This window comes from Mirounga leonina, unplaced genomic scaffold (genome assembly GCF_011800145.1).
Source record: "Mirounga leonina isolate KUSES-001 unplaced genomic scaffold, KU_Mleo_1.0 Mir_169, whole genome shotgun sequence".
NCBI classification, from domain to species: domain Eukaryota; kingdom Metazoa; phylum Chordata; class Mammalia; order Carnivora; family Phocidae; genus Mirounga; species Mirounga leonina.
In genome coordinates, this window is record NW_023270431.1 from 7,780,827 (window position 1) to 7,807,296 (window position 26,470).

Genomic DNA, 26,470 nt, shown 5'->3' on the forward strand with positions numbered 1-26,470 from the left:
AAAATAAAATTTCAGAAAGATAACAAGTTTAAAAATGCCTAAAACATGAATAAACAACCAGGTTGCTCCTCAGTCAGTCTCGAAAAATTTCTTAAATTGATCTTTTTAAATATTAATTTCTTACATGCCACTTGAAAAAAATTACTCTGCTTATAACTACAACTGGTGATTGCAGCTAATGAACTACTAAAAATATTACAAGGTAATATTTTATATATATATTTATCTATTTATTACATACATAGACATCTATCTGATATCCTTTTTTTTTTTTTTTTAGAAAAATGTGAAAGCCTTGTGATGTGGTAGATGCTGTGCCAGTTGCTACTAGTTCCTGGAGATAAAATAGTGAATAAGATACAGATGACCCCTCTTTTCACTGAGTCTTAAATTTACCAAGGGAGTTATATATTTAATAGTTTTTCAAATGTAATTTTGTTAAGTGCCATGAAAGGTAAGTATAGGGTAATATAAAAATGTATGACAGGGAAAACTAGCATAGCATGAGGCTTTAGGAAAAGCTTCCCCAAGGAAATGAGATTTGCAGATGAAGGATTTGGTCAGGTATGGGAGGGAATGTTTGAGTGGAATGCTTCTCAGAAAGGAGAACTGCAAACGTATAGAGCTCAGAGTTGAAGGAGGTTGGTACATTCAGTGAACTGAAAGAATGCTTGCGTGGCTGGAGCAGAGCGATCAACAGGGAGACCCACAGGAGACCATTCATGAGAGCCTTACAGGTCAGCTGGAGGACACCAGTCATTGAAGCCATTAAGCAGGACAGTGACATGATCAAGAAATGGAAAAAAAAAAAAAATATTTAAAGTCATGATAGCTCATAGGGAAATACTAAACTTCATAAAACAACATCAATAATCAGAAATTATAGAGCTACTTGGAGATTATTGATTTTAATGTCTGTAGAGAAATGCTAAGATTTAGATAATAGGACAGAGGGAATAAAAAAAGGTGTTATATTGGTGTTAAGCATTAGGAGCCATTTGTTTTAAGAACAAAAGAATAAAACTTCAAAGATCTCTTAGTCCTATATCAAAGAATAATCCCAAGATTATATTTGATACCACAAATATGCTCACTTTATAGACCTTACAGAAAGAGATGTTAGAAATAATTATGTTTTTTATTGTTACTATTTATTGTTACTATGGGAAGAGTTTTCAAAACAAAACAGATGCTCAGCCTGCCCTAGGTGGAATATATACAGTTAAGGTGATTATTAATATAAATACTTCACAAAGCTTATGAAATTACTGAGATTTGTTAATGTCCTAGCTGTCCATGACCCATTTTTACCCTCATGGAATATACACCAAGACTCAGGAAATAATATATATTTTTTAATATTTTAAAAGATTTTATTTATTTATCAGAGAGCACAAGGAGGGGGAGAGGAAGAGCGAGAAGCAGGTTCCCCACTGAGCAGGGAGCCAGATGTGGGGTTTGATTCCAGGACCCCGGGATCATGATCTGAGCCAAAGGCAGACGCTTAACCGACTGAGCCACCCAGGCGTCCCAGGAAATAATTCTTAATATGAATTTGAATCAGATCTTTCTTATTTAAAAGTTATCAATATTAATTTAACTAAGGCTGTTAAATCTCTGTCATGTGTAGTCTGTTTGATGCTTGCCTGCAGGTTCTGTTATGGGCTATAGGCTAGAACTGTCTTCCACAAAGGACGACAGTCTCAGGAAAAGGACTTTATTAAGTACTTCAAACTACCCACACTCTCCACTCATTAGGTATAGGCTTCTAAATTGACATTGCCTACACAACTTCCAGACTAAAGCAGTAAACTGAGTCAAGATTCCTAGAATTCTTTTCTTTTTTTTTAAGGATCTTTTTTTTCTTTTTAATTATTTTTTTTAAGCAGGCTCCATGCCCAGTATGGGGCTCAAACTCATGACGCCGAGATCAAGGGTCGCATGCATGCTCTACTCACTGGGCCAGCCAGGTGCCCCAAGATTACTAGAAGTTTTGAATGCAGTCGGCTTCAAGAATTAATGACATAGGACTGACTGCATAAACTCGGAGGTTTTATTTTGGCTCTCTGTTTGGAAAACTGTTTTAGTTTCCACACATACAAGGAAGCCCATTCCATTTCTTTTTAAGCTATCTTAGAGTATAACAACTTCATGAACTGCTTTTGAAAATGAAATAAAACACTAAAAATAATCTCTCACTAACTCCCCACTTCTCCTTACTTCACATGGTAACATATTTACACAGGTTCATAGACCCTATCTTTTTATCAGGATATAATTGAAAAAATTGATTGTGCAACTAAGGCCTTACTGGAATGGCTATATTTGTGAACAATGTTTATTGGGTCAGTGAAGACCAGCTGCTTTTAAGGAACTGAGGCTGATTTTACTTATGGATATAATGCCTGCAAACTCCACTCAGGGAACCTGGCCTGCAGCCTGGCTGGCTCAGTGCAGTCTCCCACCTCGGGAAGGTCACTTCCGGACAGCTTAGGACTATTAACAAATTTTGTTGATCCTAGGAGAGGAATACACTAGTTTATAGGGGTGGGCTTCCTAACCTCAAGTTAGCAAACAATAGAGACTGATTGCCTGATTGACTGAATTAACAACAGAGACTTTTAAAAGTCCAATCTGAGGTTCCTTATACAAATTTCCAGATAGACATGAATTAATTTGAAGCTCTTCTAAGGCTTTCACTATAGAAAAGTAAGTCAGCCTCTCATATACATTTCCCAGCCTTTCTCTCTCTCTCTAGTCTAAAAACTGGTGAAATCTCCTAAAACTTAGAAATGCTCAAATGACCGTTGTTGACCAAATAGAACAGAAAATATTATTTGTTGACTTCTATATCTTATCATTCAAGATCCTTAGGACAACAATGACCTTTGAATATTCATAGTTTTCCTATTTTTAAAATAAATATATATAAATATTTTTGTCTATCACAATATCCTTTGCCTTGGTTTTCACATTTATAATATAAACATACTGGTGTACAATTACCTCAAAGACCAATAATCTTAGCTTGATATGTCATGCCATGACAATTATATCTTTCTTATGTTTAATGTGTGAACACTAATATAATAAACTCCAGTGATTAAATTCAGAATAATTCTAAGTTTTAAAAATAGTTCACCCCACTTGTTGACAAAAACATTAAATAAAATGCCAGCTATTAGACTACTTTTGCATCATGTATTAGTATAACAATGATTTTACAGTAATTTAATTTGTGCAGCTTATATAGGACAGTGTATGAAAAGAAACAAAGTTGTAATTTCCTGTTTTAAATCTGAACAGTAATTCAAACTATTCTACATGATTTATGTCATATGTAATATTAGTTAACGTTCTGAACATAGATGGGATATGTGTTCAACTCATACTTACCCATAAAATTGAGATAGCCTTCTCCACCAAGAGCATGAGTAATGAGTCGAATCATTTTATGAAGCTGTATTCCACGATCAATAACTGGAGTAAATGGGGTCAGAACACTCATGTTGGTATACATTTCAGCATCCATCAACCAAAATGCCAGTGTCTTGTCCCCAACGAGTGCCTATGGGAATAAAAGTCACTGAGATAAATGCAAGGAATAGGTGCTAAGCAGTTGTGATTTATACTAGAATAACACAGGATTACACGGGATGGGAAACGATGAAGGAGAGGTGTTTGAATTAATATTAATTTCATGTGTTTTTCAATAGTTGCTTTCTATGTAGAAGGAGAACAGGTAAAATCAGGTGAGCTGGTCGGAGATCAGCACTATTTTCAGGATGGATTTTTATTTTTAAAGAGCTTGGTGAAAACTCAGGATAAGCCAGCTGAATATTTGCTATACCTGAGCTGATGCTTCAAATTCTCTGAAATTGGAATAAATATTTATTATGATGTTGAGAATACTAAATTTCATTTTATTTTTTAAATTTTTTATTGTTATGTTGAGCACCACACATTACATCATTATAAATAAACTTTAAAAATAGCTTGCATTGCCATGATTTTGTTTGTTTTGGAAGAATGGAAGACTTTCTTAAAAATCATTTATATGCATATGTATTTATATTTATGTATATGTATTTATATATATAAAATATGTACATATATATAGTAAAATGGACCCTATTCCCCTTCAGCAGAGGGCTGACAGCTTTTCCTTAAAATGTAAAATTTGCTTTTTCATTGAATTTGGCATCTAATCTAAAATTAGTTTATTTTATACGAAAATATAACAGTTGATAAATGGGGCAGGTAATTCAGAAACATCCTGAGTAGTAGAAGAGAGGCTTTTTAACAATCTGAATTATTTTAAGGGCCAAAAAAGAATTGGCTCAGAATATGGTTCCTGGCTAAGAATTTTCAGAGTTTGATTAGATAGTAATTGTCATCTATATTACTTGAGTTCAAACTATTTCACTTTATCAAAGTAGACTCTTTGTTCTCCGACTTACAGATAAAATTTTAAATCTAAACATATAAAGTGGATGTGTACAGTTATGGACTGAACTGTGCCCACCCCAAATTCATGTTGAAGTACTAACCTCCAATGTGACTATGATTTAGAGAGAGGGCCTATAAAGAGGTAATCGAGATTAAATAAGGTCATAAGAGTGAGGCTCTAATCCAATATGAGTGAAGTCCTTATATGAAGAAGAAGAGACACCAGGGATGAGTGTGCACAAAAAAAGACCGTGTGAGAACAGAAAGAAGATGGCCATCTACAAGCCTAGGGCAGAGGCCTCAGGAAAAACTGAACCTGCTGACACCTTGATCTTGGACTACCAACCTCCAGAATGGCGAGAAATAAATTTCTGTTGTTTAGACCACCCGGTCTGTGGAATTTTGTTATGGCAGCCCTAGGAGACTGAAACACATACCAATAAAATGCAGCTTCAATCTGACATACAACTTCGAGTGCTATAGAAGCGTGACTCACTAAGTAGGCTCCATTGTTAAAGAAGTTTGAAGACAACGTAGATCTATTTGTTAAATAGTTATTAGTACTGGTTCTTTTTTTTTAAAGATTTTATTTATTTATTTGACAGAGAGAGAGACAGCACAAGCAGGGGGTGCAGCAGAAGGAGAGGGAGAAGCAGGGAGCCTGACGTGGGGCTCCATCCCAGGACCCTGAGATCATGACCTGAGCCAACGCAGATGTTTAACCAACTGAGCCACCCAGGTGCCCTATTTTTGCTTTTAGAAAGAACTAGGAAACTTGCATCTTTTTGTATATTCCAACAATTTGTAATAAAAGGCAGAATTACCTGAATCTTCAAAGTATGAAATAATTCTATAATTTTCTGTACATTTTGGGAAGAAAACTATAAAAATAATCTGTTTCATCTTCAATTTGTTTAATCCACTCATTTATTCTTTTATTCATTTATATAAAATAAATGTATCTATGGAGCTCAAAATATGTTATAATTGCTAGGAGTCTGCAATATAAAGAATTTATACATGCATCTTAGTTTTCATATTGTTATGTATTTGGTGAGAGTTCCTCCATGGTTATATTATCCATTTTTAATTTTTTAGATTTTGGTTCTGATTTTTTGTAGGTATTTGATTTGCTCTATGGCCAATTTAAGTTGAAAAGAAAGCCCTGCCCTGATTTGAAAGATACAAAATTTAATATAGGTTTACAGCATGAGTCAGAAAACTTTCTGTAAAGGCTACCTAGTATATATTTTAGGCATTGTGGGACACTTGCTCAGTCTCCACTACTTAAATCTGCCATTATGGCTCAAAAGCACCCATAGACAATACATAAGTGAATGAACATGGCTGTGTTCCAATTACCTTTACAAAAATAGGCAGCAGGCAGAACTTGGCCCATGGGCCTTAGTAGCTGACCTCTGGTCTACTTAGACTTTAAAAAAAAATTTTTTTTAAGATTTTATTTATTTATTTGACAGAGAGAGACACAGCCAGAGAGGGAACGCGAGCAGGGGGAGTGGGAGAGGGAGAATCAGGCTTCCTGCTGAGCAGGGAGCCCGATGAGGGGCTCGATCCCAGGACCCCGGGATCATGACCTGAGCCGAAGGCAGACGCCTAATGACTGAGCCACCCAGGCGCCCCTAGACTTTCTTATTAATTAGAGAATACACCTGAAAATCTACCTGTTTACCTTAAATGGTCAATTTCTTCAAAAATAACAAGCTTATTGTTTGAGCTTCAATTTTCTTAATACACATACTGGAAATAATTTCCTTTTTTTAAAGATTTTATCTATTTATTTATTCCTTTTAGAGAGAGGAGAGAGAGAGTGTGAGCCAGAGGCGGGGCAGGAAGAGAGATATTCTCAAGTAGACTCCACGCTGAGCATGGGCCTGGGTGCAGGCTGGATCTCAGGACCCTGAAATCATGACCTGAGCTGAAACCAAGAGTCAGACGCTTCACTGACTGAGTCACCCCGGTGCTCCATGCAAATAATTTCAAAAATTTTTACTGTCTCCTTTTTAATGTATAAAGAGTACTTATGTTACTTATGCTTATGAGGTTTGATATGGCTTTATATAACTAAATGGCCTTTGTTCCCCCACTTACTTATGTTTATTGAACAACTACTAGAAGCAGTCACAGTGCTAAGGCTGAAAATCTAAAGGTAATGGAAACAAATGTTCTGCCTAAAATGTGATGAAAGCATGGAGGATGAGGCAACTATTTTTCCCTATACAACTAGATGAGGTCTTGAGGGAGAATATGACATCTGAGGCAGGACAGTAGGACTTCACAGAAGCTTCCCAGGTGCACTAGACACTTGCAGGTGTGTGGGGGAAATTACAAGATTGGAACAAGGTTGACTTATTCAGGAATGGGTGGGAATTTTATTGTACTGAAAAATAAAATGCTTGGAGAGGTGAGCAGAGAATGAAGGTGGAAACTTTGGCTTAGGCCAGAATATGAGTGGGCTTGAATGAGAAGATTTAATCAAAAGATCTGGGTTGACGAAATGAGCTTTGCTCTTCGGAAGATACCTCAGGCTGCATTAGAAAGGATGGGCCAAAGCTGGACAAACAGGGGTCAGGGTAATTACCTAGCAAGAGATTTCAGTGATTGCAGGAAAAAAATGATGAAAGCTTATCAAAAGGCATAAAAGAAAACCTCTAGAAGGAAATCTAAAACGGAAATTAAAATTAACCTGGATCAGCACCAATATTCCTCTTGTTACAACAAAGGAAAACATGTAAGAGAACACTTGCAACTGTCATTTACAATTTTTTAATTACAGTTTGGCAGAGTAAAAATAGTGCTGCATTTTGAAGCTGGAATTTATAGATCTGCAAAGTAATTTTAAAATGTTTTTCAAGTATAAGCAGTTTTCACGTAAAGATAGATATAAATTATATTAACTGTATTAAACTATAGAGATTTGCATTTAGATAGGTTTGTATTAGATATGTTAATAAATACAAAGAAAGCCACAATTAATTTGTACACATATTCATTTACCTGATCATGGCTCTCTGCATAAGCAATGCACTTTTCAAGGTAGCGTCTGTTTGTGAGTGTGTACACAATATTGCCCATATTCCAGTCTTCATCTTTAAACTCTTTAAGTAGCTAAATGCAAGAGAGAAAATCATTTGAATAAACCATTATTGTTCTCACCTTAAGTCACTATCTGAAGGCATCCATCATATCAATCCAAATTACTTGACATGTAGATACAAGGGCACCCATGTAGCAAAAACATCTTTGGTTAAACTTTTTACTAAAATCAAAGCTTTTATACAGACTGACCAAATGACAGTGATGTGGGGCGTGGGTGTGTTTGCTTTTGTGCAGATGGTTTGTTCACGGCACTTTGGGCTTTTTTCAACCTTTTTTTCTCACTGTAACAACTGCTACCTCTTGATTAAGACCACAGTGAGGTGTTACTGTGCACATTATCTTTTTGTCTCTTTCACAAGAGAGAGATATACTTGCTACATCTTTAGGTTTGACTAAAGAAAATTTTAGCAGGAATAATGTTTTGTTCCATTCTTTAAAAAAAAAAATGATAACTAAAAAAAAAAACCCTGTCATTTCAAAGTTTAAAGACTATCATGAAATAATTACCATCTTAACAGACCACACATTTCTTTTTTCTTTTTTTTTTAAGATTTTATTTATTTGACAGAGAGAGACATAGCGAGAGAGAGAACACAAACAGGGGGAGTGGGAGAGGGAGAAGCAGACTCCCCACTGAGCAGGGAGCCCGACACATGGGGCTCGATCCCAGGACCCTGGGATCATGACCTGAGCCGAAGGCAGATGCTTAACGACTGAGCCACCCAGGCGTCCCCAGACCACACATTTCTTTCTCCACTTCAGTTATCACTCAGTCTCCGAGCTGGCTTCTGCTCTATTTCGATGCAAATGACCTTGCCAAGATTGCAGATGACGGTCTCTTAGGTAATACTTTTTCTTAGGCAACTATTTGCTGTATGTGTTGAGAGTGCTGACTCTATCCCTTCCCATGAGGCACTTTCCATCTCAGTCTACACTGTGAGACTCCTGATTGTTTTGTTTTGTTTTCCTACCACTCTAGGCATCCTGCAGTCTCTCCCTCTGCCTATCCTATAAAGCTGGTGCTCTTGAAAGTTACTCCTAAAAATAGCCTCTTTCTTCTACTCAATACACTTTTTCTGCCTGGGTTCATTCCTCTGTCCAAAGTGTCAATTGTACTCTGATAGGCAGAATTCTAAGATGGTCCCCATGATTCCTGCCCCTCCAGATTCACATCTTTGTGCAATCCTTTACCTAAAGTGGAGGTGGGACCTTGGAATATGATGGATGTCCCTCGAAGAAATCATGAGATAGCAACTGAGTAATGTTTTAAGTTACTAGATTTGTGGTAATTTGTTGCACAGCAACTAATGCAAAAATAAGGCAGATTTTGGTACAAGAAATGGGGTTCAGGCCTCCTTGAATCTTCCTTTGTTGACTTTTGTCCAAGGAATTCAGATGTGTTTAGCCATCTCTCAGAATTTCAATGTGAATCGTTAGACACCACACAGCAGACTGTGTTAGGCAGAATAATAATGACCACCCATAGATGTTCACATCCTAATGCCCAGAGCCATATTCATGTTGCCTTACATGCAAAAGGACTTTAGAGGTGATAAAGTCAAATACATTGAAAGGGAAAGATTATCCTGGATAACCTGGATGGGTCCAATGTAATTATAGGGATCTTTCTCAAAAGGGGGAGTGAGTTGTCAGAGTAAGAGAGAAATCTGAAGATGCTACCTTGCTGGCTTTGAAGATGGAGAAGGGGCCACAAGCTGAGGAGTATAGGTGGCTTTTTAAAAACTAGAAGCCTTTAGAAAAGGCAAGGGAACTAGAGCCTCCAGAAGAAGTGAAGCCTTGCCAATGCCTTAATTTTAGTCTAATAAGATCCATTTTAGATTGTGACCTACAGAACTATGAGAACTATATAATAGTAAATTTGTGTTGTTTTAAGACACTGTTGTGGTAATTAGGTACAGCAACAATTTCACACTAATGTATAGACCTACACAAATATGCCCACTTAATTTTTGACTACAGTGCAAACACAAATCAATGGAAGGATAGACTTTTCAACAAATCACAGTAAAAGAGTCAGAAATTGCAAAAAAAAAAAGAAAGAAAGAAAGAAAGAAAGAAAGAAAGAAAGAAAGAAAGAAAGAAAGAAAGAAAGAAAAGAAAAGAAACAAACTTGAACTAAGGAACTAAGTCTTAAACATTGATTGCACAAAAATTAATTCAAAATGGGCCATGGACTTAAATATAAAAGTATAAAATGTTTGAAAGAAAACATAGGAGAGTCAAATAATTCTTAGACTCGACACCAAAAAAGGTCTCTATAAGAAAAAAATGATAAACTGGACTTCACCAAATTTAATGTAGACAAAGAACTTTTGCTCTGTCAAAGTCCACATGAACAGGATAAAAAGATAAGCAACAGAATGGGAGAAAACATTTGCCAACCACATGTCCAATAAGAGTTTAATTTAAATTATATAAAGAACTCTCAAAACTCCACAGCAAACAAATGATCCAATTAGAAAACGGTCAAAAGATATGAATGGACATTTCATCAAGGAGGATATATAGAAGACAAATAAACACATGAAAAGATGTTCATCATCATAAGCCACTAAGGAAATGCAAATTAAAACCAGAGTTAGATATCACTACACACCTATTAGAATGATTAAAGTAGGTGCAAGGATGTACAGAACTGGATCTCATTGCTGGTGGGAATGTAAATGGTACAGTTGCTCTGGACAAGTTTGGCAGTTTCTTAAAAAATTGCTGGTGGGAATGTAAATGGTACAGTTGCTCTGGACAAGTTTGGCAGTTTCTTAAAAAATTAAATATGCAACTACTCAAATATCCAACTATTACATGACCCAGTAATTGCACTTTTGTGCATTTATCTTAGAGAAATTAAAATTTATGGCCATAAAAAATCTGCACACACATGTTTATAGCAGCTTTATTTGCAATAGCCAAAAACTAGAAACAATACTGATGTCTATAATGGGTAAATGATTAAGCAAACCGTGGCATATCCATACCCTGGAATATCATTCAGCAATAAAAAGGAATAAACTACTGATACATGCAACAACCTATATGAATCTCCAGAGAATTCTGCTGAGTGAAAAATGGCAATCCCAAAAGGTGACATATTATATGATTTCATTTATATCACATTCTTTTTTTTTTTTTTTAAGATTTTATTTATTTATTTGACAGAGAGAGACACAGCAAGAGAGGGAACACAAGCAGGGGAAGTGGGAGAGGGAGATGCAGGCTTCCCGCTGAGCAGGGAGCCTGATGCAGGGCTTGATCCCAGGGCCCTGGGATCATGACGTGAGCTGAAGGCAGACGCTTAACGACTGAGCCACCCAGGCGCCCCTATATCACATTCTTGAAATGAAAAAAAAATTACAGAAATGGAGATCAGAGTGGTTGCCACAGGTTAAAAAGTGATTGGAACAACATGAAAGAACTTTATGGTGATGGAAATATTCTATACCTTAACTACATCAGTTGTCAGTATCCTAGTTGTGAGACTTTGGAATACTGGTTAAGAGTGCACCAGATCTCACTGTATTACAACTGTTCTTACAACCGCATGGGGATCTACAATTATCTTCATATAAAAAGTTTAATTGAAAAACTTTATATAATAAAAATACAAGGTGCTTGCGCCTGGGTGGCTCAGATGGTTAAGCATCTGCCTTCAGCTCAGGTCATGATCCCAGGGTCCTGGGATGGAGCCCCGCATCGGGCTCCCTTCTCGGAGGGGAGTCTACTTCTCCCCCTCCCTCTGCTTCTCCCCCAGCTCATGTTCTCTCTCTCTCTCTATCTCTGTGTCTTGAATGAATAAATAAAAAAATCTTTAAAAAAAAAATACAAGGTGCTTGATAAACATTTGGTGGAATTAATGTGTAATGAATGAATTCAATTAAATACTTACATCAATTTAACATAAAAAGGTGAAAAAAGGTAGGTAGGTAATAAAAATGAGCAACAAAATGAAAAGAGATGCTGCAAATTTGCCATATTTTAGATAGGCAAATATTTGTTCAGTAAGTGATTAAGTATGATTAAATGTGATATTCCAAACTACTGACTTTGAACTAATAGAAGTAGAAAGTGGTAAACAATTTGTTTTTGAACAATAAAAACATGAATGAAATGTAGCATTCTAATCTAACTCAGACCCTATGGGTAAATCACGATGAATATCACATACATTCTGAGTACAGCTATCATTTGGATTAATACCCTTGTGTGCTTTACTGACATTTAGGGAAACAGTAGTTGTTTATGGTATTATCTTTTTAAATGTACAAATTACATAAGTAGGGGAAATCACTGAGTTTTTAAAAGATATTGTTTTAACTGTCTCTTGTCTTATTAACCACTTCGGTGATGCAAAGATTTTTAAATAATTATATAAAATAGAAAATGACATGTGCCTTTAGAGAATTCACGATCTAAGAAGACACGATGGTCATATCCTATACATAGGACAATATATTTTCCATTCTTATGAGGTACTGACTAGTACAGTACCTTGAGCATACAAGGTACTAAAATGTTTCATAAGTTAAATTAATTCTTTCTTTTAAAACTGTCATCATTGGGGCGCCTGGGTGGCTCAGTCGTTAAGCGTCTGCCTTCGGCTCAGGTCATGATCCCAGGGTCCTGGGATCGAGCCCCGCAGCGGGCTCCCTGCTCCGCGGGAAGCCTGCTTCTCCCTCTCCCACTTCCCCTGCTTGTGTTCCCTCTCTCACTGTGTCTTTCTCTGTCAAATAAATAAATAAAATCTTAAAAAAAAAAAAAACTGTCATCATTGTTCAGAGAAGGAAATATCCCACTGTGGGCTATAATTATAGGTTGATGTACACCTTGAAATATTCTTGAATCTGCACAAAAACTGGTGAAGGCTTTCCAGTAGGAGGTGAAAAAAGGAAGATTTGGCATTAGTGAGGGAAAAAAAAGTTTGCGTGGAAAATTAGAAATCCTAAAAGATGGTGGGTAAAGACCCTTAAACCAAGGTGAGAAAACTGAAGACCACAGCATTTTTTTAAATGACAGATATAAAGCAACTTTCCCAGGTGTTAAAGCTAGAATACATATTTGTTTCTTTGATTTCTGAGTCTAATCATCTCTGGAAAACATTTGCTTTTTTAACTTGACAATGTCTAAGGAATCATTATAAATGGAGAAGCAGAAATTATGTTGGTAAAGATTTAGTCACAGCTGTGCATTGCACAAATTGCCTGGGGGCACAAGATAGAAAGTTAAGACAGGATTATAGTAACCACTTCCTTCAGAGTGGGCTCCACGGTTTTTCTATGCAAAGTTCTACGGGTCTGTCCCTGTGATGTCATGGCCCCAGTTCATGTCTGTACCAAAGGGTTCATCAGAAGGCTATGATTATTCGAGACATAGCTGACTTCTTACACATGTTCAGCCTAGGATTATGGACATAGCCACTCAAAAATGTTCTATGTCAAATCTAAGTCTATGTAACAACATTGGTCTTTTAGGCAAATATTAAATAAAACGAAATATAATCCAAGGTACTTAAATGTTATTAAATTTAATAAAATTGTATTACAAATTATGTGCAAGGTGTCATGTACAATTATTCATCCCTACTGCTTGACACATGGTAAGGATTTCTAAATGTTAAGTAAAGGAATGGATGAATCCAAATCTATTGAGGAAGAAACATGTTATGAAGCAAGTACTGGGAATTAAGGAGTAACTTCTACATTGATGATTTGGAGGCAGAAATGGATGCCTTGATGATGTTTAATGTGTCTTAAATATAGAGCACTGAAGTTTCATAAAACTGCACTGATAATGCAAAATTCCATGTACACAGCTAAAGTTATATTAATATTTTCCCCTTATCTGAATAACTCAAGTATGAATACTTTAAACTAGAACTTTTAGAAGTTTGTGAAGTACCTTATTAAAAAGCACAAGAATCAACACACTAGTGGGAAAATTTAATACTTCAGTTATAATAATTATAATATTTGTAACTAATTACCACAAATTAAGAAATAAATCAAAGAAATAAGAAATAAACCAACATAATACAGAGTATTTACAGGAAAAAAAAATTGCATGAAATCTTACCTGAATCCATTTATCTGGAATTGCCATGGCTAATCGATAGTCAAAGCCAACCCCTCCCTGGGAAATCGGAGAACAGACAGCTGGCATTCCTGATACATCCTGCAACAAAATACATCAGCATTATCAATTCACATTGCTCAGATTCTTACTATATTTTTGACAGTAAATTCTGGGCCAATAAATAAAAACAGTAAATGGGAGCATATATTTTTGGAATGTTTGGACAGCAGAATTGTAAAAGTAGTTACAACCAAGACAGCATATCTCATTTCCCACTAACACATTTTGTGTAATGCTTTTCAATGCAGGACAATTTCAATCTCATGAGGGGATTTTATTTTTCTTTTCCTTAGTATCACAAGATAGAGAACACAAAAGAGTAAGATGATTACTGCCAAAACATAGTTTCTTAGACTTATTTTTGAGCTAATGTATGAACATTTTGCTATTGCTTTCATCAAACACAAAAATACATGTGGCATATATCTGTTGTACTTATTCTCTTCGCATACAGTACTGGCAAGGTGTGTATTTTGTGAGGACCTAACTTCTGATGAGATAGAAAAAGACTTAGTACATTAAGTATGAAGCAATAAGATGACTTTCAGTATAGTCAGCTACACTTGAAATGGGTCTTAAGGTTATCTGGTGGTTCCTCTTCATCTAGAAGCTACAGAAACTGAAGCTCACTTGGGTGAAGGGATCTCTAAAGAGATGTTTCTCAAGAGTAGAGTCAGGACTCAGATGTCAGGACCTTCAACAGAGTGTCTTCCTTCTCTGTCATGCCACCACTAGATTATTACTGATAATCAAATAAACACATAAGAAAAAAAAGATGGTATAAGGATCCAGATGTAGCAAAATATACCAGCAACTATGGTGAAATATGAGTCACAAATTAGCAATTCTAACTCTACGACATCTTTCAAATAAATCCTTTTCCCTTGTTCCATTTCTATAGCCTTATTTCCCTTGTTCCATTTCTATAGTCTTATTTAATATTCATTACTCCTTGCTTAGACCACTATGCTTCCAAATGGAATTCCCCATCTCCAGTTTCCCTTCACTCTAACTGCTGCCAAATTAATATATTTTTTAAAGATTTATTTATTTTAGAGAGAGAGAGCAAGAGCACAAGTGGGGGAACAGAAAGTGAAGGCGGGGGGAGAGAGAGAGAGAGAAAGAGGGGAAAGCAGACTCCCCACTGAGTGTGGAGCCCAACACAGGGCTTCATCTCATGACTCCGAGATCATGACCTGAGCCAAAATCAAGAGTTGGGCGCTTAACCAACTGAGCCACCCAGGTGCCCCCAAAATTAACATCTTATAAGACAGTGCCCTATCACTGCCCATCAGTAGCTTCCAATAGCCAATAACCAAAAACTCAACTTCTTTAGCTAAAGATTCAATTCAACAATCATACTTTAAGTATTAACAATATGATTTCCTATTTGATTATTTGCCTCCTTACTTTCTGTTAGAATGTGAGATCCATGGGACAAGGGTTTTGTGGGTTTTGCTGTTCACTGATATATGCCAAGAATTCAGAGTAGTATAAGAGTACTTGGCATAAAGCAGGAACTCAATACCATTTTGTGAGTGAATGAATAAAGGTACTGTCAGGAATTTAAAGGTAAATAAGACATAATATCTGACCTTCATATAACTTCCTTATAAATAGAACCTAACTAAACATATACACACTTATTATCATGAAATGATAATGTGATGTAGTTGTTGTAATTGTTAAGTACACAGAAAACGCCAACGGAGAGACCTATAGCTTTCCACCATAATTTCTACTATTATATTTCAAGTACTAAATACATCATTCACTTTGGAATATTTACTCTTCCCTGTGCTTGTCACAAACTCTTCTATGCGTGTCACTGCCCAAACTTTTCCTTGCATTATTATCCTTACTTTCTATAAAAGACTATCACATACTCTGAGCTCTCTGAAACTTAACTCAAATACTTCTTCATATACAACACTATCCCCAAACTCTTCACACAGAAAATCTGGTAAAAAAAGAAATATATGACCTCTTTGGACTTCTAAAATAATTTATTGTTTTCTAATGAAAGAGAGATACATTTAAATATAATGCAGAGTGGAATATATCTGTTAGAAAATGAAGTATTTGCAATAATATCTTATTTCTATATAGTACTTCATAGTTTATAACTGAAAAAAGGGACAAAAAAGTGAAAGGATGAATGCTTAACAGAAAAAAAATTAAAAGGTTATATCTTATAATATGTCATATTTTCACTATTATAGTAGGCATTTAGTTTGGTTCCTTATAAACATTGGTTGAATATGTATTAAATACCAGACACTCGTGTTAGGCACTGGAATTATAGACAAAATAACTTCCCCAGAAGAGTTTTCATGAGACTAAGTTTTCCTAAGACTGGTGATAGGCTGGTATTAAAGATCAAGATAATTTTCTCAAGAAACCTTAAGGCGCATTCTATATTTGTTCTAAAGATAGTTTTAGGAATACTTTGATAGGAAATAGAATATGCTAAGAAAAACATTTGGACACCAATTGGTCTTGACTCCTAAATCTGAATCCTAGAAAGCTACTCCATTAATGCACATGAGATATTTGTAGCTATCTTTCGGAAGAGAAGAGTTATGACTATCCTTTTCCTTTTCCTTTTAAAATCTTAAAAGGAAAAAAAAAAGTAAACATAAAGGCCACTAAAATAAATATACTTTAAATGTAAAAAAGTCAATACCTACCAACGTAGCATCTAAAAATAACCATGTGTTCAAAATAAAGTTGAAGTAGTTTTATTTTTTAATATCTAAGGATATCTTATGACTATTCCAAAAGGGGGAGAAAACCTCAATCAAAAAATACTTTTAATTAATATAGCAAATAGAACCATGGGAAATGGTAGATACATTCTAGGGAAAAAAAAAGTCTTCAGTTTTAGTAACTGTCATAAATAAATTTAGATTTCTACTATAGGACTTTATATAAATTACATTACTTATTTGTTACACCACATTCCTTTCTTAAAAAAAAAGTTCATGAGGATCAATTTCACATTTTGAAGAGACTCCCACTAGACAGAAAAGTGATGTACTGAAATTGAAGTAGTTTTCAATTTAAGTAGAATAAATTGAAGATACATCTTGTTAAAAAAAATCTAAAACCAAGTAATATAAAGTAGGCTAAAGTCTCAAAGTTTCATTGGTAGAAACACTGATAATCAGACAAGGGCTCCCTAGATCATGAAACTATTTTACTTGAAATGAACGGAAAGATCAATGTAACAATTTTAAGTTTCATGTATTAAATAATTGCTTCTTTTTTTCCAGTACCCACTTTTGATTTGTACTATCATTAATTGTTTGTAGTAACTTTTCATTTATACTGTCTCTGCTTTGAATTGTCATAAATATAATTGACAAAGTTTTTTGATGTTTGACAGATAAAATAAATTCATATAAAAGACAAAATAAGTTTAAAATACACTCTGACATTAAAAGATACTCGGCACATAAAGTAATTAGCACAAGTATTAGCAAGATTTATCAGATATGACCAAATGTAGACAGGTAGATAGTGTAGAATAATACAGGTTTATCAAAATGTTATTATAATTGTGTTCTTAAAAAATCTGTGTTAGAATTTATTCTAGAAATTTAGGGTCCATTGCTCTGTTCCTAGAATATATTTAGAAGACAAAATGTCTAAAGAAAGGAACTGTTCTCTATTCAAAGATAAACAAGGAAATCATTCCATCTAGTTGAAGAGTCAGGGTTTTGAGAAAAGATGGATAGAAAAAAGTCTATACAAATAATAAATACCACAGAAAGGAGACCGTCACTACTGCATTTCATTCCCATGAGCTAAATGCCAACAATGTGCAAATACAACTGAACTCTGACTCTTTTAACGATCTTCTTGCTATTTTCATATGCCAACCACTACACTTTGTACAGAACAGTTTTAACATACTAAATTCAATTTTAATAATAATTTCTAGTAAGAGGACTCAGAAAACCAGAGGGATTTTTAGAACTAAATCTAAATTAGCATAAGCATTTAACAAACTTCTTAATTTATCACATTTATCACCAAGAGGGGAATTGTCAATTATGCATATACCGAATTATATCATTACAGTGCAGCTTTGGGACAGTTAATCATGAACCTTCAGTAATCATGAATAACTAGTGAACATTTGGCAATCCAAGAGCAATAACATAAACAAGAAAGGTAATCGCATCAGAACAAGAGAGACTTCAGAGAAGCTTGCAGGCAGTGAGCCATGCCATCTCTAATGATTAAACCAGAAAAGAAAAAATAAATAAATAAATAAACCAGACACACATTAATATTCAATTCTTTTCTCCGTTGAAGGTCTCATGGAGGAAGGACCTGTCCACTGATTAGGATATTTTACTTTCTAACCACTGGCATTTTCTTCTGTAACAATGAAATGATGACAAGTAATTAGTGCATACTATCTCCTAATAAAAAAACACTGCATTCTAAATAATGTGCCACCCATACAAGATAGCTGCACTATAGTCACAGCATAATTTCGCTTATGCAATTATTGACAACATGAGATTAATCATTAAAATACTGTATGCTGTGACAGAATGTTCTATATTAAAGGGGGTCCGAGGGGAGAGATCATTATGGCTTTACCTCAGCTACTGTTACAGAATCTGGATACAACGTGTGAATCAAATGATTTGCCAACATGAGATAAATCAAGGCATCTTCATCTACTTGAAGTCCAAAATATTCATGGTAATCACCCGAAAAACCTTGACCTAGAGAACAGAAAATCAATATGGATGCATTATTTTAACATGCAAGCCTTAACTTAGCACGAAGGCTCCCACCAATTAGTTTATTGAGATCAGTTTTGTTATCATAGCAAAGTGTAATGAGCCTCAATACCATGTAGTATTATCATCAGCAAATATATGTTCTATCTTAGAAAAGCACTCCATAGCAAACATCTGGAATTCAGACAATCCTGCAATTTATTTTTTGTTTTTCAAAAGTAAACAAAGCACTTTAACTGAACATTTTAATTTAATTTTGACATAATTTTAAAGCAAAAAAAATGAAATGATACCAAATTCTATATTTCAATTTTTAGATACATTTTTTCTCATGTCAAGATGTTAATGTTAGCTGGTTCCTATTAGATCCCTTTGAAGAAAAGCAAATATGAAAACCATCATGACATTGAGACACAGTGTTTATGTTATTTTAAATATGTGCTTCCATTTATGCAATACAGATTTCCTATGATGATGAAAAGACTTTAACATCCTCCAACTTACTTCTACCTTCTCTTCCCTCACACCCTAATTTTGGTTGCTTATAGAACATAGCACTTATGGAAGTTATACTACTTACTTTTGATTTCTTGAATTCTTTACTTATTTTTAATTAATTCAAATTAGTGCCCAATACATGCCTTTTCTCTCTGTTTCCCTATAACAAGTTATTTTTTTATTTTGACTCACTTTTTTTTTTTTCAGTTTCCTGGATCCCATCACTAAATGATATTTTCAAATATAATTATAGAAGTTTTATTCCTCAAGCTCTTTCAATTTAATACCTGAATGGCAATTCAATTACCAAATTCTTGAGTCAAATTTTGCTTCCCCAGAATTTTTTATACATTGCTGTTGGCAAGAGAAAAGTATGAGTTCAGCCACTGTTTTCACCCACACAGGTAAATTTCTTTTTCTTTCTGTCATCTGCTGAACTTGTCTTTATCACTCAATTTTATAAATTGAAAACTTTGTGTCTTGATGTTAATTGCTTTATCTCATTTTTTTTTCATTTCCCTAACTCCACAATTCCTTGGAAAATACCAAGCCTTCAGCAGAGAGAGGTTCTACAGGGGTATGCAGGTGTTGTAATCTAGGAGAGGCTCTTTCTTGACCTTTGCCATGCTTTCCTTGTTCATCCCTTAAGTTAGCTTCTCTCCAAACTGGAGGATATCAGTGAAACCTGTCATGTTTTATAGATACAACTTCTTTTCTAGGAACATTTCATGGGGGCAGACCATGATTAAGAGCAGTTAGCAGGATGTTTGAATATAGCTTCTTTCCTTGGCAGCTGCTTTTCAAGATTTACAGTTTAAAGTCCCTTTTTCAGATTGGTTGTTACTGGTAAATATTTGGCCTTTAAAAAATAATAATTATTCACCATATTATCTACTGAGGAATTAGGATTCCGTGATCCCACTTCTTTGAACAATTTTTAAACTGAAGATCTCTGATCAATGTTGTTAATTATAAATTAATTTATAATTTAATTTTAACTGTGAACATCTATATTTAAAATATACATATTTTCATCAGTGTTTAAGATGCAAAGGGACCTACACATTCACAAAGGTTTGCATTTATTTTTTTTGTTATTTATTTCTCATTGCAATTGCTGTCACATTCACATCCTATAGGTGCTCTGATAAATGGTTGGCTTAAAAACATTTTATTTCTTTGGCTAGGACTTCCAGTTGAATAAAAGTGGTGAGAGCGGACATCCATGTCTACTTCCTGATCTTAGAGGAAAAGCTCTCAGTTTTTCACCATTTTTACTATTTGCAGATGACATGATACTATATACAGAAAACCCTACAGACTCTACCAAAAACTATTAGAACTGATACATGGATTTAGTAAAATTGCAAGATACAAAATTAATATACAGGAATCTGTTGAGTTTCTATATACTAATTTGAATAGAAGGAGAAATTAAGAAAACAATCCCATTTACTATTGCACCAACAAGAATAAAATACCTAGGAGTGAACTTGATCAAGGAGGTGAAATACCTGTACTCTGAAAACTATAAAACACTGATGGGAAAAATTAAAGATGATACAAACAAATGGAAAGCTATTCCATGCTGATGGACTGGGAGAACCAGTACTGTGAAAATGTCTATAGTATCCAAAGTAATCTACAGATTCAATGAAATTCCTATCAAAATATCAACAGTAGTTTTCACAGAACTAGAACACGTAACCCTAAACTGCACAAAACTGTGAAATACCCCATATGGCCAAAGCAATCTTGAAAAAGGAAAACAAAACTGGAAGTATCACGATCTCACATTTCAAGATCTACCGCAAAGCTGTAGTGATCAAGACAGGATGGTACTGGCACAAAAATAGACACATAGATAAATGTAACAGAATAGAGAGCCCAGAAATAAACCCACAATTTTATGGTCAATTAATCTATGACAAAGAAGGCAAGAATATACATGGGGAAAAAGACAGTCTCTTCAACAAATGGTGCTGGGAAAACTGGACAGCTACAGGCAAAAAATGAAACTGGACCCCTTTCTTAGACCATACACAAAAATAAACTCAAAATAGATTAAAGACCTAAATGTGAGACCTGATGCCATAAGATTTCTAGAAGAAAACATAGGCAGTACTCTCTTTGACATCAGCCAGACATTTTTCTAGCTAGGTCTTTTTTGGCGAGGAAAATAAAAGCAAAATTAAACTACCGGGACTATACCAAAATAAAAGGCTTTTGCACAGTGAAGGAAATCGTTAACAAACAAAAAGGCAACCTACTGAATGGGAGAAGATATATGCAAATTATGTATCTGAGAAGTTAATATCCAAAATATATAAAGAACTTATACAACTTAACATCAAAAAAACAAATAATCTGATTAAAAATGGGCAGAGGACATGAATAAACATTATTTTGAAGAAAACATACAGCCAGCCAGCAGACACATGAAAAGATGGTCAACATCACTCATCGTCAAGGAAATACCAATCAAAACCACAATGAGATATCACCTCATACCTGTCAGAATGGCTAAAATAAAAAACACAAGAAATAACAAGTGTTAGCAAGAATGTGGAGAAAAAGGAACCCTTGTACACTGTGGGCAGGAATATAAATTGGTGCAGCCACTGTGGAAAACAGTATGGAGGCCCCCTCCAAAATTAAAAATAGAACTACAATATGATCCAGTAATTCCGTTACTGGGTATTTACCCAAAGAATACAAAAACACTAATTCAAAAAGATATATGCACCCCTATGTTTACTGCAGCATTATTTATAATAACCAAGATATGGAAGCAACCCAAGTGTCCATCCAGAGATGACTAGATAAAGAAGCTGTGATTATATATACAATGGAATATTACTCAGCCATAAAAAAGAATGAAATCTTACCATGTGTAACAACATGGATGGGTCTAAAGAGTATAATGCTAAGTGAAATAAGTCAGTCAGAGAAAGACAAACACCACATGACTTCACTCATATGTGAAATTTAAGAAACAAATCAAACGAACAAAGAAAAAAGAGACAAACAAAAAACCAGACTCTTAAACATGCAGAATAAACTGATGGTTGCCAGAGGGGAGGTGGGTGTGGGGATGGATGAAATAGGTGAACGGGATTAAGTATACACTTACAGTGATGAGCACTGAGTAATGTACAGAACTGTGGAATCTTTACTTTTGTATACTTGAAACTAATCTAACATTGCATGTTATATTTGAATAGAAAAAAATTTTAAAAAATAAAACATTTTTAAAGGAAAGCTACACATTAAGGATAGCATATTATTAAGTAGATATATTTCAAAGAAAAGCATTATTGTTTATTTACTTATAAAATGTAATTATATCCAACCTCTTGCCAAGAAGATCAGAAGTCACTAGAGAAAGGAAATACACAATGAAACTAATAAAAATCAAGCCAACAATAATGGTCATTGCAACTCTGTAACAGAACTCTAAATCTGGTTTTAATATTCCAGTAAAGAAAAAAAATGAAATCATTAGTTGCATCTGTAATATATTAGGCTACCTACCCATTCCATGGTGATGATAGAGCATGGATGTAACACCATCAAAACGAAATCCATCAAAGCCATATTCTTCTAACCACCATCTTATGTTTGACAGAAGGAATCTTAAAACTTCCCAGCTAAAACATTAGAAAAAATATACTTAAATGCATTGTTTATAGTGGTTTCTTTGATTGTTATACATTGTTTGCTAAGAGTATTAATTACAATTATAAATATCGTAGGGATCATGATGCTCAATGAAATATACAAAAACCAGAAAACTATTATTTATCACATTTGTTTGATGAAATTCATTCTAAGAGATTATTAAATTTCTTCGGTTGCAAAATCACTTAATATCTAAGAAAAACTGAGAAAAAGTATGTAAATTGGGTCCAAAGTGTAGGGACTCTCTTATTCAATGCTGTGTACTCAGCAATCATACAAGGATTACTACATAGTATTGCTTACAGCAACAGCAATGAAAAAATCTGTTACTGATCTTTAAATTTTCATTAAGATTTTTCATGCAACATAACCATAGTTACATAGCTCCTCCTTTTAGAAAATGTAATTTCATTATCATTAGAAAAACTATCTCCCATGTTTGCATGTTTGCTTAAAATATTTCCCCATTCTACAATTTCAAACATACATTTAGAATAAAAAATTTTAAAAAGAGACTTAAAGTCAACCACATGATAACCAATATTACATTTACTATACTATTGCATTTTGTGAGGATAAAGGAAAAGAAACCTATAACTCAATTAAAAACGCCACACGAAACAAGCCTATTTCGGACATTTGAGAAGAAGGCATCGTCAATTAGTATTTTCTTTAGTCATACAGTTATGGTTGAGTTCTCTATCTTATTATAACTCTGGTTTTAAGACTTTAATACCTCATTTAGTTTAATGACAAAGCAGTTATAGTGAACACAAATCTTTAACCCAGTTAAAATTTATGTATTTTTTTTTAAACCTTCCATATATTCAAGAGCAATCTGATATAAGTGGATATTAAGCCATCACAATCAACTTCAGAAGAGTAAATCCAAACTTTGGGGAAAGATAAGTTGTTAGTAATTAACTGCTTTAAATAAGTTACTTTTTGAGTTTTGCAAACTTACTGAAATTTAAAAAAAAAATGAAAAAGCAGAAATACAAACAATCCAGTAGTTCTGAAAAGGTAGTGAGGAGGTTTTAGATTCTAGTTCCAAGCCATGATGAAGGTAGAATTTGCTAATGTTTCTATGAATGCATATTCATTTGGGGGTTAAGGAAAAAAAAAAAAAAAACTCTGTTTAACAAAAAGAAATTAATAAAAACAAAGAGGTATTCTACAACCAAACATAATCAAAATTACTCTATTTTGTAGAGGATTTTCTAATATCGATACATTTTTCGAGGTTTTATTTAAATTAAAAAGCTCATTTTTTTAGAGACATTTTGGTTCACAGCAAAATAGAACAGAAGCATGTCTATACTTTTTTAACAAAGTCGCTATAGGAGTACTCCAGAAAGAAGACATGAAGAAACTTCCCTATCAATAATCCTTTGTAAACAATATTTTGAAAAGGACATACTTTTCTCATTTGGCTATTCAACTGGTAATGTACATTTTACTTCTGAAAGGTAAATGGAAAGATATTTTTAGTCAAAAATACCCCAGAGTAGGAACAAAACCTATTTAAATACTATATATGTTGGGTAGATATATGAAGATATGAGTATGTAAGAGATTACAAAAGGTCTCTGGGCCTAATGTGCCGTGCACCACTGTTTTGTTTACCTTGCAGAGTACTTCAAATTCTCACTTTGAATGCCTGCAGATAGAACATGGACCTCCTAAGCTCTTCCCAGTCCCTGCCACTGCACATTTTCTAATACCAGCCTTATACTCCTTTATACCACCAGCTTGGGCTTGTGGAGAGTTGCTATCAATTTCTAATACAAATATTATGGACTGAATGTTTCCTAGGCAGACTACACAGGTTTAAATGTAAAAACTGTGTCCTAATTTCTACAAAGATAAAAGAAAAAAAAGAGCCAATGATAGTGCAATCCAATAAAAACAAAAAAGGGGGATGATGTGAATTTAATAACTGAAAAGAAAGCATTGCACAATATCATTTAGTTGATGATTATGGGCAGCATTATTAATGGCCTAGTCATTCCTATTACTACAATATTTAATCTGTTCTCTTCTTGACCAAAAAAGGTATAACACATTAAAAGAAAAAGATATATTTAGCTGTGACTATATGAGTAGACAGATTCCTGGCATGGATAAACAGAAAAGGAATTCCCTGTGATAAGCTTAACAACTATTATAGGGGCACCTGGATGGCTCAGTCGTTAAGCGTCTGCCTTCGGCTCAGGTCATGATCCCAGGGTCCTGGGATTGAGCCCCTCATCGGGCTCCCTGCCCGGTGGGAAGCCTGCTTCTCCCTCTCCCACTCCCCCTGCTTGTGTTCCCTCTCCAGCTGTCTCTCTCTTTCTGTCAAATAAATAAATAAAATCTTAAAAAAAAAAAAAACCCTTGCTGAGTAATATTTTATAAATAATTAGCTTTTATTAAAAAAAATGATCTATTTGTGCAGGAAATAGGGGGAAAGACAGACTCATAAATATGTTCTCAATATCTCTGTGATCCCAATTTTGTGTCTCTTATCATCTTACATGATAAATCTAGATGGACTAATTCACTCTTGGTAAACTCAGCATCCTGATGAACCTAACTTTAGGACACAGATTGTATAAAATCAGAACTTTAGAGTTCTAACAAGACAGAGAACCAGGAAGACTGAGATCTGAGTCTATAAAATGACCAGACCTTCCAGGGACACGAACCAGAACCCAAAGCTGAAAAATAGTAGGTCATAGAGTGTTTATATTGTCACTGGAATGAAGATGTAGCTCCCCCCTCTTTTCTTCTTACACTAGGTAAACATCCACCTGAATATAGACAGTTTATTTAAGTATTATATAAATATTATTTATCCCAGATCACTGAACTTAAATTATAAGAGGAAAGCTATGCCAGGGGTCCACCAGAACCTCCAGGTTCAGTGATTCACTAATAGGACAGACAGGATTCAACATATAGTTGTGATCATGGGTATGATTTATTATAGCAAAAGGATAAAAAGCAAAATAAACAAAAGAAAAACCACATGGATGGAGCAAAGTTCAGGAGTCTAGACACAAGCTTCCAAGAGTCCTCTCCTGATGGACTCGCACTTAATCCTTCCAACAACAAACTGTCATGACACCTGTGAAATGTCTACCAGGGAAACTCATTAGAAACGCAGTTCCTAGTGATTTTATTGGAGGCTGGTGACTGGGTATCCTCTGCCTTGACAAGTATCAAAACCTAGATTCCCAGAAGGAAACTGGGTGTTCAGTATAAGATATATGGCTTGTATGAAGTGTTTAGGTGCAGTGAAAAACTGTTTTCAGTCCCGGGAATGGTGAGAACCCTCTCTAAACCCAAGTCCCCAACGGCTAGGTAGGGGCCAATCTTGCAGGCAGGCATTTCTAAGAATAGCAGTCATAATTGTGCTATACTAACTCTTTTTCTGCAGGAAGCACAGCCTAACATTTATTATACAATTATAAAATACTTAACTATAGGTTATTGAAAAAAAATACTTCTTTGTGTGTGTGTGTGTGTTAGGTATATTTATTTATTTAATTTTTATTGTTATGTTAATCACCATACATTACATCATTAGTTTTTGATGTAGTGTTCATGATTCATTGTTTGTGCATAACACCCAGTGCTCCATGCAGAACATGCCCTCTTTAATACCCATCACCAGGCTAACCCATCCTCCCACCCCCTTCCCCTCTAGAACCCTCAGTTTGTTTTTCAGAGTCCATCGTCTCTCATGGTTCATCTCCCCCTCCGATTTTCCCCCCTTCATTTCTCTCTTCTTCTTCTTCTTCTTCTTCTTCTTCTTCTTCTTCTTCTTCTTC

The 26,470-nt window shown here is 34.7% G+C and overlaps 1 protein-coding gene across 1 annotated transcript in view; it reads right to left on the reverse strand.

The window, feature by feature from the left end:
* GBE1 (1,4-alpha-glucan branching enzyme 1) overlaps positions 1–26,470 on the reverse strand; it is a 281,160-nt gene that overhangs the window by 71,744 nt on the left and 182,946 nt on the right. The window contains exons 8-12 of the mRNA XM_035015151.1: positions 22,509–22,624; positions 18,331–18,458; positions 13,654–13,752; positions 7,465–7,575; positions 3,397–3,568 (exon numbers count right to left, since the gene is read on the reverse strand). Coding sequence (XP_034871042.1) covers positions 3,397–3,568; positions 7,465–7,575; positions 13,654–13,752; positions 18,331–18,458; positions 22,509–22,624 — 626 coding nt within the window. The remainder of the gene's footprint in view (positions 1–3,396; positions 3,569–7,464; positions 7,576–13,653; positions 13,753–18,330; positions 18,459–22,508; positions 22,625–26,470) is intronic.